This window comes from Chenopodium album, chromosome 21 (genome assembly GCF_948465745.1).
Source record: "Chenopodium album chromosome 21, dcCheAlbu1.1, whole genome shotgun sequence".
NCBI lineage: Eukaryota > Viridiplantae > Streptophyta > Magnoliopsida > Caryophyllales > Amaranthaceae > Chenopodium > Chenopodium album.
The window spans coordinates 15,839,627-15,856,740 of NC_137854.1; the positions used below are offsets into that span (position 1 = coordinate 15,839,627).

The window sequence follows — 17,114 nt, forward strand, 5'->3', positions numbered from 1 at the left end:
AGTATTAATAATAATGTAGATATCTGCTCTGCTCGGTTCGGCTCTGCTCTAATACTTTGCTCGGCTATCCTGAAATCTGCTCTGCTCTGCTCTGCCTAGAAGCTCAAAAGAACAGGGCCTTAGTAGGACGAGTATGGACAAGTTGTCAAGCTCGCACAAAAGAGTGTGGTTTTAGCGTATATTAAGCTCAATGAAGAAAAAAAAAATAGAAGTTTAGGCTCAACTCGTTTTGTGCTCAAGCTCAAACGATGTGATCACCTCTAGTCATATTTAACACACAACTCTAATAATACTCCCTATATAATATTTTTACAAGAATTTTGCACTTGACGATACTTATAAGTGTAGAATTTTTCCAAAGTCATACTAACTCATAATTTTATATTGGAAAATTTGTGATGAATGATCTAATCTTAGCGTGGTTGGCTTAAAATAAGTCAATCTTTTGATTAACTCAAAATAAGTTATCTTTTAAGAGGTATTTTCTTTTAATAGGTCAAATAACCTACAACCTACCAAACATGTCATTTTTTAATCAAAAATAATTAATCAAATTTAATTTTTTTAAAACAAATATTAAAATTAATTGAAAAACTATAATTTTATATTAAATAAAAAAATTCTTAAAAAAAGAAACCCGACCAACCCCTTTCTCCTACCCACTGGCCAGCCCCTGCTAGCTGCTGGCGCTGGTGACCACCTTCCTTCTGTGGCGCCAACAATTCTGCTCCCTTCCCTTTTCCCTAACCCATAAATTCTCTATTTTCTTTTTCCACATAACCACCATCATTCTTACCACTTGAACCCGAGATCCACCATCACCCACTTTCCACCACCCATGAATACATTGCCGCCGCCGTCAACCGCCATTAAAGATTAAAGTGCCGTCGTTTGATTTGACCCAAACCCAAACTTTGCCGTTCGTTGACCGCTATTTTCGAGCCTTCTCATACTCATTTGTTTCACTATTCCTCTACATCCCCAACATACTCGTTCACTCTTCGTTCATGCTCTCGCCGCTTTTCTCCCGGTCGACGCTCTTCTCCCCACCATGGATGTTGCGCTTCACAAAGGTACGGGAATGGGTTTGAGAATTGGGTTTAGGGTTTGAGGGTTGGTTCAAGGAAGGGAATGGGGAGAGGGAGGGGATGTAGTCACCGACAACGAAGAAAGAGAGAGGTGGTTGCCGACTACTGGAAGGGGGAGGGGGCTGGCAGTGTGTGGTGTCTGAGATTTTTTCATTTATTTTTTTTTGTTTAGATTTTAAATATAATTTTTTGATTGTTAATTTTTTTTTAATTGATCACTCAAAAAATCAAATTTTAATTATTTTTATTTCAAAAAGGACCAACCACGTAATTATAATGATACGTGTCATAATTTACCTTAACTAATCCAACAGGTTTTGACTCATTTTTAGAAAATATCTAATAAAAGTTGACTTATTTTGAGTTAATTAATAGCTTGGCTTACTTTGAGCTAAACCCACAAATGTTGGTTTATTCTTGACAAATTTTCCTTTATATTCGCCTTGTTTTTCATTTTTATTTCATATTAACAAAACACGTACATAATCCACTAGACAATCAATTTAACTTGGAGGATAAGCAAAAGTGGTCGAAGCTTCACCTTGGTTTAATGGTTTAAAGCTTCTTTTTGAAATCTGATCAAGTAAAGCTAGTTCAAAAAAGTTATTTTTGGCTGGCTAAAGATGATAGAAAAAAGTTTGGTGGTCTCAAAAATATTATTCTTCTATCTTTTTGGATACCCAAATAAAGTAAAAAAAAAAATAAGATGATGAAAGAATAATATTACTTGCTTATTTCACTATAAACGTATAGAATTACGCCAATCTTGTGGTAGTAATCTTGCATCGACTTGGCTTCACAGGGATGGTAGTGGAAAAAATTGATAAGTTATATTCTCACGTTGGAAATGACTAATATTATACGGAGTACTAATTTATTTATTGGTTATCATTATACATTTATACTAATTATTCATTGGCTATTTATTTATTTATTTATTTTTATGTCAAAATAAAATATAAATATTTTTTTCATAATTTTAAAGTTTAGTTTTTAATTTTTTATATTTTTATAATTAATTGATGATTCATTTTTTAATTTCAATAATAATAAAAACTGAATTTTGAAAATTAAGTAGGATAATTACAAAAAAAAAAATCAAAATTATCTCCAAATTAATAAATGAATTTTAAAATTAGATAAATGATTTATAATTATTTTGACATTAGAAAATAAATCTAAATCAGCAAATAAAAATTAGGGCATGTTCACATTTATTGAACTGAACTAAAATTAACGGAACTAAACTAGCTGAACTGAACTGAATTAAATATTTTATGTGAGAAGAAAATTAGGAGTTGAACCGAACTGATTGGAGGTGAATTGAACTGAACTGAATTGAAATTAAGCTGAAGTGAACAGGCCCTTAGTATAATGGTAGTTATTTTAAGGATGATTACCATAGAATCAACCATAAATAATTATGTATATGTAGGTATAGATAATATAATATTAACTTTCTTCTTTTGAACAATTCAATATAAAAAATGAAGGAATTTATATGTGACCATTAATTCGTGGCAGAGATGAAGTTAACTAATAAGGTTCTTGTTAACTATAACTTAGGTAATTTGGGGGGCGTGAATTCATTAATTTCTTCCCAAATTATTGGTTAGTTTTTGCGATAAACACATACTCCCTCTGTCCCTTATTAGGCAAGTTCTCTTCACCTTAAAAAAATAATATTAAGTAAAAATAATTTCACTTTAGTAAAAATAAGTCCAGTTCGGTAAAATTAAGTTCAGTTCAATATAAATAATTTCAGTTCAGTAACAATAAGTTCATTTCAGTAAAATACAGTTTTCTTAAAGAAGGATTATAATAGAAAATCAGTAAAAATAATTTTAGTTTAGCAAAAATAATTTCAGTTTAGTATAATTAATTTAAGTTCAGGAAAAATAATTTAAGTTTAGCAAAAATAATTTTGTTTCAATAAAAATAATTTCAGTTCAGCAAAAATAAGGTGAAGAGAACGGGGCCTTAATAGTCCCTCATGGGTAATTTTTTCACAGGAATTAATAAATATAAATAAGAAGTGATAAAAGTACATTGGAAATGTAAATTTACATTGGATATGCAAAAATGTAGAGAGAGAAAGTAATAATAATACATGGAAAAACAAAATTTACATGGTAAAGTTAAATTTGCATAAATATATATTGTTGCTAATTGAAGGGAATTTGGTAAAAAATTTAATACAAATGGTACTTGAAAAAAGCAAAAGGGACTATCATTCTGGGATTTAAAATTGGACATAAGGGACTATCAATAAGGGACGGAGGGAGTAATATTTATGTTCTTGTCAATTTAAATCGATCGTGGGCTTTGTTTATCTTTCTTGCAATTGTTATAACTGTTTTAACTATTAATATTTTTTAGGGTATACTATACATAGCATTTAGGGTTACATATAAGCATTAAATACACTCTGAAAAGTGTATAAAATTAGGAATTCATGACAAAAACACTCGTAAATCAGTCTAACTAGTGTATATTTTGTCATGATTTTCTAAATTTAAACAAATTTCTGTAGTATATTTAATGCTTACATGTATCCTTAAGGGCTATGAGTATACTCCCTCCGTTTTTTTTATATGCATCACTTTGACAATTGCACTATTCACATACCATGGCTGACTTAATTTTTTCACCTCTAAAAAATGAATAAATGTTATTATATTATATATCATTAGATTCGTCATAATGTCTAGTTTCATAATATAATTTTGTTACGATTTTTATATTACTAATACACAATTAAAAATATTTATGGTCAAAGTAGCGTCTCGGCAAATGTGCCGGTTAAACTGATGCATATAAAAAAACAGAGGGAGTATTTGAAGCTAACTTGTGCGTCTAGGCGTTAGATAAGAGATCAAAATAAAAGTGAAAATATTAAAGTAAAATTAACATTAATTACACCTATCAACACCTGATTTTGTCATACATTCCAACTTAATACTATTTTAAGTAATACATTTATTGGCAATATTCTTTTTATTATTAATAAGATCACACTTGACAATATTTTCTATTATTACTCTTAAACCTAGCCACAATATTAAAACTTAGAGGCTGCCATCGACAAATTCTTCTTTAATTTAATATTTTTGGCCAATAAAGATCTCCATCAGTATGGTGATTATAGTCAGAACCTCCATGTAGGGTTTAGTATTGTTGTTTGTTTGGTTTTAGTGTGTGCAGGGATACAAATTTAGAAGATTCATCTAGAAAATTTGTGAAAATGCGCGCGCGGCGTTTGTTGGTATAAGGGTGCAGATTTAGAAGATTCGTTTTGCAAATTTGCAGATCTTGATGACCAATCAAGTTTTATCTCTTTTGCGACTGTACATCAATGGAGCTCTGCCTAGAACGATGCAAAGACATCTAAAATTATCCAGGAGCAGTTCAGAAACGATGTCATTAGTTTAGGGGTATTTAATTCTTGCATTGAGAATTTAGATTTCTTAAGGGATGATTGTAAGTGCCAAATGACTATTGTTATTTAATGAAATCACCCCTCCCTATTCCATTTAAAAAAAAAAAATTCTATTATTATATATAATTCACATAAAATAATAAATTGTAACAGTTTATCACCACAATATTGTAAACTTCAAAACTTAACAATAATAAAAGCCGAAAAAAGTATGCAACTATTAATTAACTCGAGGTAGAAATAAATTTAGGGGTCGTTTGGTTGGGGTTAATCATCAAAGGAAATGGGAATCAACTGCCCTTATTCCCTTTGTTGTTGTTTGTTAGACCATTTTTCCCATTCTCTTTCCCCTCTTCCCTCTAAGTTCATTCCCCACCCCCCTAGACTTTTCCATTCTCACTCCCTGGCCACCACCAAACCACCATAGCACCACCCTCTTACCTATTCTCATCACCGGAAAATCACCCACCGCACCGCCGCTCCTCCCCTGACAGTCGCCGCACCCCTCCGCCATTCCCCAGCTGACCGTTGCCGCCCTTCCCCTCGCCCCGCAAATCTGCCCCCTCCCCCGTAAAACTTCCCACAGCCACCGCCAAACTCTAAAAACTCTTCTCCCTCCTCTTGACTCCGTCAGCCGCCTTTCCCACCACCCTCGAAACCCTAGGCGCTAGGGTTTCGAGGGTGGGGGAAGGGTGGTCGACGAGTTTTACGGAGAGGGAGAAGGGTTTCTAGGGTTTTTTCGAGGCTGAGGTAAGTTTTTCGAGGCTGAGTTTGGATTTTTGAGGGGCGGGAAGAGCTGTGCGAGGGGCAGGGATGACCAACGAAGGGAGGCGAACGATGAGGGAGGTGCGGCGAGTGGTTTGGTGGCTGGAAACGTTGATGTAATCCCCCATATTTTTAAATATATTATAAATGAAATTATATTTTATTTATGATATTTATTTGTATTTTTCTAGGATTTAATTTCCAAAGTTTCGAATTATTTTTGGGATCATAAACGATTTTATTACAAAGAACTTTTTATGAACCTTCCTTCTGTAATTTATGTCCAACAAACAAACCAAACCCACTTTACTTTCTTAATTGACCCATTAATTTTATGAGGCCCAATATCTCTACTTACCCTACTACCCTCTCTCCTATAAATACTAAATACATCCAAAAATTTCCCCACACAAAAGGTTAGTCTTATTTTCTTTCTCCTTTTCTCTTTTGTTTTGATTAAATTGATTCAAGTATTAACCCTTATTTCAATATTGTTCTTAAATTGTTGTTACTATGATTTGATTATGCATATAATTTGCAAACGATTATAAATTTATGAATATTAATATGTTTTATTTAAATACAAAATTTCAGATTTCATATAATGTATAAATTAGGGTTTAAACCTTGATTTATCATGATTTTAGGGTTTTTATGAACAATTGATTTAGGGCTTTTATAGTAATGATGTTTTGAAATTTTGGTGATTATAAATAATGATTAGTTTAACTTAATTCCAGATTATTTTGAACACGTAAATTCGTGTTTTAATGTTTAGATTTCGGTTCGTTAATATTAATCTCGTTTTAATCCCGATCAGGTTCTGAAGTCATCCGATTTTGAAAAAAAAGTAGTGTTTTTCAAGTGGAAACAACGTTTTAAGAAGGACTCACTACCGTTGGTAGTAAGAACCACCATCTCGTGGCCAAATTCAGCCTCTAAATATGATTTTCGGGCAGTTTTTGATTTTTAACGAAGTTTTTGTTATGCTTAAAATTTTATCCTTGAGTTTGATTAATAAAATTAATTATATTTAAAGTTAATTAAGCATAAATATATGTTTTTATTGAAGTTTTAAGAGGTTATTCATCATATTATATTGTTGGAAATTACTTGGGTTAGTATTATTAATTGTTGGTTGTTTTCTAGGAAGTGATTATTCCATAGGAGAATTTTAAGTGATTAAAAGTGGCACAAAGGATTGTTTATACGAGGTAGTGACCTGGCAATCCTGACCCGACCCGATTGACCCGACCCGAATAACCCGACCCGTAACCTGAAGTTGACCCGAAATCATTGACCCGAAAATGACCCGAACTCGAACTAACCCGACCCGACCTGAACCCGACCCGAAATGGAGTTGACCCGAACATGACCCGATGACCCGAAGTGACCCGACTCGAATGACCTGACCCGAAATTGACCCGAAACCCGAACTTGACCCGACCCAAAATGACCCGAAACCCGAAGTGGCCCGACCCAATTTTAACCCGAATTGATTGACCCCAATCAACCCGACCCGAATTGACCCGAATAATAAGAGAATAGGATGAAATGGTTAATTACTTGTTTTAAGGCTTCTTTATTTTCTAAGTAATAGGTACTCACGATTTTTTTTTTTAACGATTTTACTTTATTTTCCAACTATTTTTTTTTTAAGTGAATTTATATTGGTGACCCAACACAAACTTGACCCGAATAGACCCGACCCGAGTTGACTCGACCGAAATTGACCCGAAAATTGATCCTAAATATTGACCCGACCCGAAAAGACTCGACCCGAATTGACCCGACCCGAACTTAACCCGACCCGAACTTGACCTGACCCGAACTTGACCCGAAGTGCTGACCTGAATTTGACCCGAAACCCGAGTCGACCCGACTCGACCCGAACCCGACTCGAACATTTGTTGACCCGAACTTGACCCGACCTGAATTGACCCGACCCGAACCCGACCCGAATGACCTGTTTGCCAGGTCTACGAGGTACGTACATGTCTACTTTGTTATAAGTAGTATCATGTTTAGGTACCAAAAGGAAAGAACTTAGTTTCATGATTAGGGAACACTTGGATGGAAATTATTTGGTTACACATTGATTTAATTCATGTTCTTATGTTTATGAGACATGTTTTGGTGAATTGATTATGTTTGTATGGAATTATGGATGCAAACATGTTGAATTATATTGGATTAATTGTTTGTATGGAATGTCGATACAAGCATATTTTTATTGGATTGGTTTATTAACCATGTTTGGATTATTAAAGGGTTGGAATTGAATGGTTTAAGTGGAATAAATTTATTAATTATTCCACAAGGTTATCATTTATTTATTTATTACTCAATCATGACTTATAAGTATGTTGAGTAAAGGTGGATTAAGCCGAATGGCTAGGTGAGTTGACTATGCTCAACAATTTTGGATAATTTAGAAGTTTAATGGAATTAAAGGTCAACTTGTGATGTGATCACCATTGTCCTAAATAAGATTAAAAATGAATTGATGTATGATTGTTATGTATGGTCTTCTTGATTTAGTCGGCTATTAATTAAAATTGTAATCACGTAAAGTGAAACATGGATGAGCAATAAAACTCTGGAAAGCGTGCACTTCTAGAGTATTGACAATTATGAGTTGGGGTACACGGTGGTAGCCCGTGGCTTTTCGAAGCTTGTTTGATCAACATGTCCTCTTCTCTTTTGGTATTTACATTTTATTTTATAGTGAAAGTTAGATGGGATCCTAGACTAACTTTGTGAGAATGGAGTCGCGCCCATTCTTACATCGCGCTAAACTTTTATTTCAAATGGTCATTTAAGACCAAAATGTTTGGTGGATTGGACAACCTCGTCTATTGCTTACTCCAAATTAAATTAATTAATTAAATATAAAGAGTCAAGTGTTTAGAACTGGTCAGAAAGTATGTTGAGTCAATTAAATTGTTTAAATGTGGAGTCTTGATTAGTTGAGCATGCTAGGTTTTGTGCGTTAGTTGTAGCTTGTATGTACTCAGCTTTGCTGATTGCGTGCTTTTGTGTGTGTTTTCTTTTGGTCATGACCTTCGCCTTTCAATGACCTTGTGATGATCCAATTATTACACTTGTATTATTGGGGAGCAGTATCGCACAGGTTAGCTTGATGATGTGAAGTTCGGGGATTTGACATACGCATTGTCAAGGGATTGGTGTGATCGATTGAGAGTATTCGATTTTTGTGTTGAACTTATTTATGTTTTGCAATTTCATTTATGTTTTGGATTTTTAATATTGGTTTGGTTTTAAATAAGGGCCTTATATGGTTCCAATTTGTAAGCTTTGACTTATTTGTTTTCTAAACTATGTTATTTTAAAGACTTAAGTTTGTTTTTCCGCTGCGATACTTTGATAAAGCCTTAACGTTTTAACACGTGACGGTAGCATGCCAATGGTTCTCCACTATTTTATTTAAATTAAGTGGCTTGGAAAAGGGAGAATTATTGGGGTGTTACAGTTGAAGAGTGAAGGTTTTAGGTGGCTGTATGGTGGTGGTGTGGTGGTGGGATTAGTGGGGCTCATTCCCTTTGTTTTTAAAACAAACAACATAGAAAAATTTAGGTATTTTCATTCCATTCCTTGTCTTTCTTTTTGTTCATTCCATTCCAATTGCCCTGTGCGAACCAAACGAACCCTTAGGTTAATTTATAATTTCTTCATTTTTTAATACTTGCACACACTTTTTAATAAATTTTTTAAAAAATGGAGTTCAAATGATTTAATACACCTTAAAATGAGGTGAAATCCTTAAAATATAGCAAGTATTAAAAAAAGTAGGACATAACTATACTTCTCTTAAATATCAAGAAACGTGATCTTGGGGGTGTAGATTCATCATCCCTTCCCAAATTATTGGATATTGATTGCCGATAAACACAAACTTTTTTTAACAGATTGATGAATTAAAAAGATTGAATTGAAAGAGACGATACAAATAACACTTTGACACGGTGGTAATCTACATCTCTACTCTCGGTATTTTGTTTATTAACCTTTTACTTGAGGTTCAAGTAATACAAGTGGACATCTTATTTTCTTACCACGACTCAAAAATTAAGGAGAAGAGTTTTCTTATGACAATAATTTTGATTTTATTATTAAACTTCTACGTATGTGTTTACTTTGATTTTATTATTAAACTTCTACGATAATATTGAAAATTCTCAACTTGGATAGTTTTGTAGACAAAGATGTACTAATAATGTAATACAAAGGTTAATAAATAATCAATGAAGCGTGTATATGTAATTACTTTGATATCTATAGGTAAGGAGACACAATTAAACTCGTGTTTTAATAAGATTATTTCTAAATATAAAATATTTAATTGGTATAAAATAATGGATCTTGCTAACAAACGCTCCAAAAACGTTAGATAAGCATTTAAAATACTTCCTGAAGTGATATTAATTTGGAAATGCATAACAAAATCACGCGTCGATCGGTGTAATTAATGTTCAGTTTAATTTAATTTTTTTACTTTTAGTTGTATTATCCAATGCCCTAGAGTCGTTCGTTAGCTTTTGCCTAGATTACTCTGTAAGATTTATCTCAATTGGTTATCAATTTATTTTATGAAAACTATTTTTTTTAAGTGAAGAGGATAAGTCCTAACATGAATTATTGTTCAAAACTATTACATTAGCTCCAATCATTTAGGAAATATTTTACCGTGTAAACAAAAAAAAACATTAGACGATTAACTATATGAACTAATACTATACACTTAAGCCCCTGTTCATTTCAACTTAAGAAATAATATTATTAAAAAGTAATTTCAGTTTCGTAAAAATAATTTCAGTAAAAATAAGTTCATTTCAGTAAAAATAATTTCAACTCAGTAAAAATAAGTTCAGTTCTATAAAAATCAGTATTTTTAAAGAAGAAATATAATGGTTAATCATGCAGTAAAATTAATTTCAGTTCAGCAAAATTAATTTCGGTTCAGCAAAAATAAGGCGAAGTGAACAAAGCCTAATACGGAGTAATAATTATAGTGTATGAATGCACGATATGATTAACTTAATAAAACGTACATATAAAAAAAATGCAAAAGTTTATTAGATTCACCGTATGAACGAATTCTATACACTTAAGCTAACTCTTTAAGATTTAATTAATACCTAAATTTTGAGGATTTTTTTTTCAACAAAAACTAAAATATAAATTCTTGAGTTAGGTTAACAAGTAATGTTCTTAAGTTTCCATTTTCTATAGGTTTAAAATTTGTTGTATGAGATGATTAGATGTATGTGCTGAGAAACTAGTCTATCAAATGCAAATAATCTACTAAAACTTTATTTTTTTATATAAAAAATAGGCTAAGCAACTAAGTAATCCTCTCATAACAAACTAAAGGTACAGTACGTATGTTCAATTCACCTGATTTTTGTTTATCCAAACTTATTTAAACTTTTTATTTGTGATCTAAATCTAATAAAACTTATTTTAGTTGTAAATTAAACTTGAATAATCCTTATCATAACATTATATATTTTTCCCTAAATTAAAGATGAAATTTAAACTCATGATTTCTTGTCATTATGTTGACTTTTGTTATCATGCATGTCAGATGATCAGTTCAACTAATAGTTTTACTAATGATTATAATCTTATAATTGGTTAGTTTACTCTATCAAAAAGGACATATACTTTAGATTAGATTTATTAAAAGTCATATAATTTATATAAAATTTATAATTGTAAAAAAACAAGTATGTTGGCATAAAAAACATAATTCTACATAGCGTTATCTTGTTTATCTAAATACATTTCTCATACACTGCAATGTTGATTGCATAGATCTTACCCCGCACTCTTTTGGAACATGCTATCTATACCATGATATATGTAAATCTAAGCTAGCTACTATCAAAATCTTACAAGTATAATCCGATCACTAATTATAATTAATTACATAATTGAACAAGCATTAGGGTTTTCATCACTAAACATCCAAGTGTATCTATCGTCAAGATCACCAGGAGTAGCAAATGCTTGAGGTGCATTCTTAACATAGCCGGTAGGTGCTTTCTTATCATAAGCTTGAGGAGCATAAGGGTACGATACCAAATTATATGGTACATATGGCCAAAACTCCGCTCTCTTTCCTGTGCTCTTCACCTTTTTAAGTACCTTCTTTGGTTCCACATTTCCGGTTACAGTTACTTTGCTCTGCTTACGGTTCACATCTACTGATTTCACACCTGTATCAACATAAAGGCACACATTATTAGTCCATCGACAAGCAAAAAATCTAATAATTGAACTAAAGGAATAAATGCACACATTCATATGATTTCAATATAATATAATGCACACCAACACATAGAAAATCGAATCAATGCTTCTATGGAGAAATTTTTATCGTAAAATAACCAGTATATGGATTGTGAGTTTATGCATGGTACTAGCACTACTAGGACTCTAGGTTAATATTTACACTAAGAAGTATACATTAATCAACTAATTAGAGCACTATTAATTTTTTTTTTTTTATTGACTTTTTTTTTTTGAGTAGTACTTTTAATAATGATACAAGTCAACCATGTTGATGAACGATGTAACAAATATTCTTTATTATTGTCATCACTATTGTCCTGTTAGAAGCTTTTGGTTTCGTCCAAAAAAAAAAAAGAAAAAAAAGAAGCTTTTGGTTGTCGTCTAAGCGGCTAAGATTCGAACCTTAGAAATTTGACAAGTTAAAAAAGTATAAACCTTTTATACCCTACTAGAAAATACTAGTACGCGACACTCATGTTCTCACTTTAGTGTAGAATACCAAAAGTGGTCATATAGTTCCCACAAAAGTTGTTCTTTCTTACTTACGAAGTACTATCCTCTCTCTTGGATGTAACTTTATATATTTACTAGGTTAGTTCGCGTGCCTTGCACGGAATTTTCAATAATCATTCTTAAACAATCATTATACACTAAAATTCAAAAATAATATAGTTGATAAATTTTAATCAAAATAAAGGATTATGAAAAATATGTTTGGTGTAAAATGATGTAAAAAATTACCAAACTTATGTTAAGAACTTTTTTTATAGCCATATAAATATTTGTGTTAAAGATATGTTAAATTTTTATTATTTAAGTAATTATATTTTATAAGTAGTATAAGATTTGTTTCTTTAATAGAATTTTATTCAAAAAGAAAAAAAAAACATTAAGGACACACCAGAAGATAACACTTGTCATTACTGGTGTGTCTTTTAGTACATAGTTATTGATTGATTGATTATTGATTTTAATTTTAAAGAAAAAAAATCAAAAAAACAATATTTTGTAATTTTCTTTTTAAGAATATTCACTTGTTGATAGGTAAATAAATAATTATATATATATATGGTTTAAGTTAAGCATTACCGTAAAAAAAAAATAATAAAAGAATAAATAAATAAGCATTGACAACCATCAATGTTAAAAACTTACTACGTATAATGTAAGAAACAAAAGAAGTACCCCCTCCTCTTTCCAAAGTTTAACTATCTTTATATTTTCAGCGTATTTTATGTGTGGTTGGAGTTACTTATTCAGGGTTACTCGATCAGTTAGGGTTTACTCGGTCAATTGTTACTTATTCAGGGGCTACACGGTTGAATAAATAATCCCGGACACACGATGTGGCCAGCCACATATGAAAGTTTGTGCTTCATTTTAAGCTATTTCAAAAGTTCAAGTCACAATTACATAGTTTATTGCTTAATTTTTAATTTTTTTTTATTATTATTATTTGTTTTAACTCCATTTTACTTCTCATACCTTACACTATTTACGCACTCACTTAGGGTCTATAATTATTGAATCACATTTATATTTGTTCTTTAAAGTTATCGAATTTAATTAATTGATTTTATCACTTGTACCGTAAAGAGCACAAAGTTGGAAAACCAAAGGCGATACGCAATCCCCTCATTAAACCACAAGTTTGTGCTCATTAGACATGGGATTGAAGAATTTCATTGTCTCAACTACAAAATACATCACTTTTTTTGGTTCAAATTTGATTATATGGACTGCATCATATACTTGTAATGAATAACACTAAAATCTAACCAACTCATCTTTGTTTTCTTTCTATAAAAAGTAAACTTATCTTGCAGAAAAGACATTCAAAAGCATTAATCAAGCTACAAATAAATTTATTTGTAGCTTGATTATGAGTATCATATATTTTGATATTTTTATAGCAAAACAATGGTAAAAAAAAGTGTTACCTTTGATATTGGTGACAGCATTTCTGACTCTTCTTTCACAACCATCACAGTCCATTTTCACTTTGATCTCAACTGTCTGTTAATCAACAGAGATGAAATTTAGTAAAAACAATCGGATGGTAAAAAAAGAGCTGAAAACAAAGGGGAGAATTTACTGGAGACTAAACTTCACAGTACAATTGTCATTGTCATTATGCATATCATTGCTTTTCTATGTAACCTTACACAGAACATACTGATAGAATATAAAACCAATCTTAATACTCGAGCTAGTATGAGAAGAAGGTCATAGGTTCAAATCTCATCCACTGTCATATATCATAGACAGATAACATGAAGGTGAAACCGAGCTGAAAAACAAACTAAACGGAGACAACGTTTAGTGTTGTACTAAACTTTTACTATACTATTGCGACGATGTGAAAGACAATTAATACTTAGGAAGGTAAAAATCGAGGCGAAAACAAAGGATTACCTGCATTGGTTTACGTTTCTTACGCTTAGGGAAGGTAACATCGTCACAAAAGTCTAGGACATGGTCTAAGAGCCCCATTTTTCTTTTTCTTTTTTTTTTTTTTTTTTTTTTTTTTTTTTTTTTTTGCTGTGATTCTTTTTCTGAGAAACTTGCTATTTATGGGAATCTAAACAAAGCAGAGAAAAACAGAGAGAAGAAGGAGGTAGAAGAGGAAACAAGAAGAGTAAGAGTAGGAGAGATTTGTGATTTGGAAAAATATAAATGGAAAGAAAGAACAATTATAAAGTTGGTGATTGTTTTATGCTTGACTCGTTTTTGGATGTGAGCTACCTTAACCCCTACATCCCTATCATTTGAGTATGTGGGTTCGATTTTTGGTGGTTTATATTTAGTTTTGTACACTTCTCTACTTCAACCGCATCAAACAAACAAACAAATACTCATGTGCGTATGTTTTTTTTTTTTGGAAAATTTGATTATAAGACCATCTCCGATGGTGAGACTCAAATTTGAGTATTGAAATACAAAATGAGTTGTGTTTTTTTACCTCCAATGGTGATACTATACCTACTTCTCAACTTAGCTACTCATGTGAAGTCTAATTTCCCAATGATGAGACTCTTTAAAATATACAAATGTCACTTTCAATTTATGGCCCATAAAATCCATTTCTTTTTCAATATCAAATATTGTAAGATTAAAAGAAAAAAGTAAAATTAAATAAATTACAAAATATATTAGAATATTAACAAGGGGTCCACACTTTTTGTCAAATGAGACTCAAAGTTGAGTATCTAAACTTATCAACTTTCTTTTGGAGTTGCTAAGTTTAGATATCAAATTATTGACATACATTGCAAAAATACCCTCTCTCTCCTAAAAATACTCACTTGAGTCTTACCATTGGAGAGGGTATAATAATCCAACCTTTGTGCGATCTTTTTTCAATACTCCAATCTTTTGATTATTCTACAATAATCCCACCTTTACACCCCATTCTATTCTATTAGGCCAAATCGGTTATCAACTTACAATAGCAAGTCACCTTGCCACGTGTCAATATTTGTTTAGTCCAAATTTTTGTTTTACATTTTAAAAAATAATTATTTTTGAATTATTTTTATTTTATTTTTATTTTTTGCCCTCCTTCCTTCCTCCATAATTTCCAACCAGCAGCCACCCCAACTTCCCTTTCCTTCCCACCCACTTCTCTTTCCGGCCACTCCACCACTGCCCACCTCCCTTCCCCGTACCCCTCACCATTTCCCCTTATTTCCTTATGTCATCCACCACCTGGAATCTCCAACTCCGTCGAAATCTTGAAACCCAGAAAAAACAGCTACCTACCTCCGTCGAAAGCTCGAAACCCAGAAAAAAAAACCACCCACATTCGTCGAAAGCTCGAAACCCTGAAAAGCCAACCTACCTTTCCTCAAAATCTAGCCAAAAAAGTAGATCCTTCGGCAGCCGCTCTTATAAACACGCGTTCAAAGATAGAAATGTCTTTTAAGGCAGAATTGAGGTGGATTTTTGCTGAATTACAGAATTGGGTGACGGGTTTTGGAGCTTGAGTTCCATAGAAATGGAGGTTGAGAGGAATTAGGGAAGATAGACATTGTTTTTAATGGCAGATTTTTAGGTTTTAGGGGAAATGAGGACAACAATTAGGAGAGAGAAAGAGGTGTTGAAATCGAAATCAGAGGTTGAATTTAGGGGTAATGGTGGTGATGGAGGGAGTGAAAATGAAGATGATGATGATGAAGAGGTTAATCGAGCTTTCACGGTGGTGGTTGTTGGAGTTTTTGTCGATTGATTTTAATGGTGGAAGGAGGAAGGTGGCTAAGGGGGTGGTCCGAAAGGAAAACGAACGGGAAGGGGCGGCAAGATGGTGGGGGTGGTCGAAGAAGGAGAAAGTGGTGGATGGGGAAGATTTTTTTTTTTTTTAAATCCTTATTTAGAAAACAAAAAAACAAAATTACCTGAACAATAGGTAGCAGGTCACTTGGCCTAATAGAATAGAATGGGGTGTAAATGTGGGATTATTGTACAATAACCAAAAGGTCGGATTATTAAAAAAAGATCGCGCAAAGGTTGGATTATTAAAATCAAATTTTCCTTTTTTTTTACAGCAAGTGAAACGTTTTTTTTAGCAAAGATATCAATACAAAACTTTAATCAATAATTTTTTAATTATCATTAAGTAAAAATTTATAACAACAAATATTAATAAACTATCCATTAAAACGATTTAAGCAAGTATCTAAAAGACTATAATTTATACTTTAGTATAAAACTATGAATCACTAAAATTGTGGATTAGGTAGGTTGATAATACAAAAAATCAAAACATTTTACTTAAACAAATATGGAGGGAGTAACGATAATCCTTCCTTTTTTATTAGAAAATTCTTATTAGTATCACTCTGACTTTTCTCATTGATATACTATTAACTTTTTGTCATTTTACGAGTATACCTGTACTTTTGTCTTTTCCCAATCACGACTTACATTGTTAAAAACTAGATCAGTACCATAGTGATGATAACTATTTTTTCCTAATTTATATTATATGAAATAAGTAATTTATAAATTTTTATCTTGACTATATGTTTTTCATTTAGCAGTATTATTACACATATTTATAGTTCAATTCTTTTCTTTTTCTTAATTTGTTTATTCCATAATCAAATGAGTACTTTGAAAAAAAAAATCAAAAATTGACATTATCCATAAAATCAACTAAAACAATGATTGAGCTTATCCATATATTGTTGTTTTTTAAAAATAAAATTATAAAAAAAATCAATAATGACATCATACATTACATTGGCGGAAAATTTTTTAATGAGAAAGCGACACATAAGATAGGGAGGGAAGTTGATAATGTCAGCAACGTTTTATTTTAGTATTATTAGTTAATAATTAGTAAATTAAGTTAACTAATTTAGGAAAAGACATAACTATGTACTTTTAAACATCCAATGCCTCAATTTGCATGTCAAAAATTATTTAGTTAAGGTTTTGAGGGTCATTTTAGCCTTTAAGAGCCTAAATTGAACTTGAAATAAGCAAACCATTACGTAAATGCC

General features: G+C 31.7%; 1 protein-coding gene across 1 annotated transcript; it reads right to left on the reverse strand.

Moving 5' to 3' along the window:
- Positions 1-11,009: 11,009 nt before the first annotated feature.
- LOC145601846 (heavy metal-associated isoprenylated plant protein 22-like) lies at positions 11,010-14,161 on the reverse strand. The gene is made up of 3 exons (XM_081657925.1): positions 14,026-14,161; positions 13,551-13,626; positions 11,010-11,534 (listed from the first exon to the last, which is right to left on the reverse strand). The coding sequence occupies exons 1-3, from the start codon at positions 14,101-14,103 to the stop codon at positions 11,242-11,244; spliced, it is 447 nt and encodes a 148-aa protein (XP_081514051.1). The 5' UTR covers positions 14,104-14,161; the 3' UTR covers positions 11,010-11,241.
- Between the last annotated feature and the right edge of the window lie 2,953 nt (positions 14,162-17,114).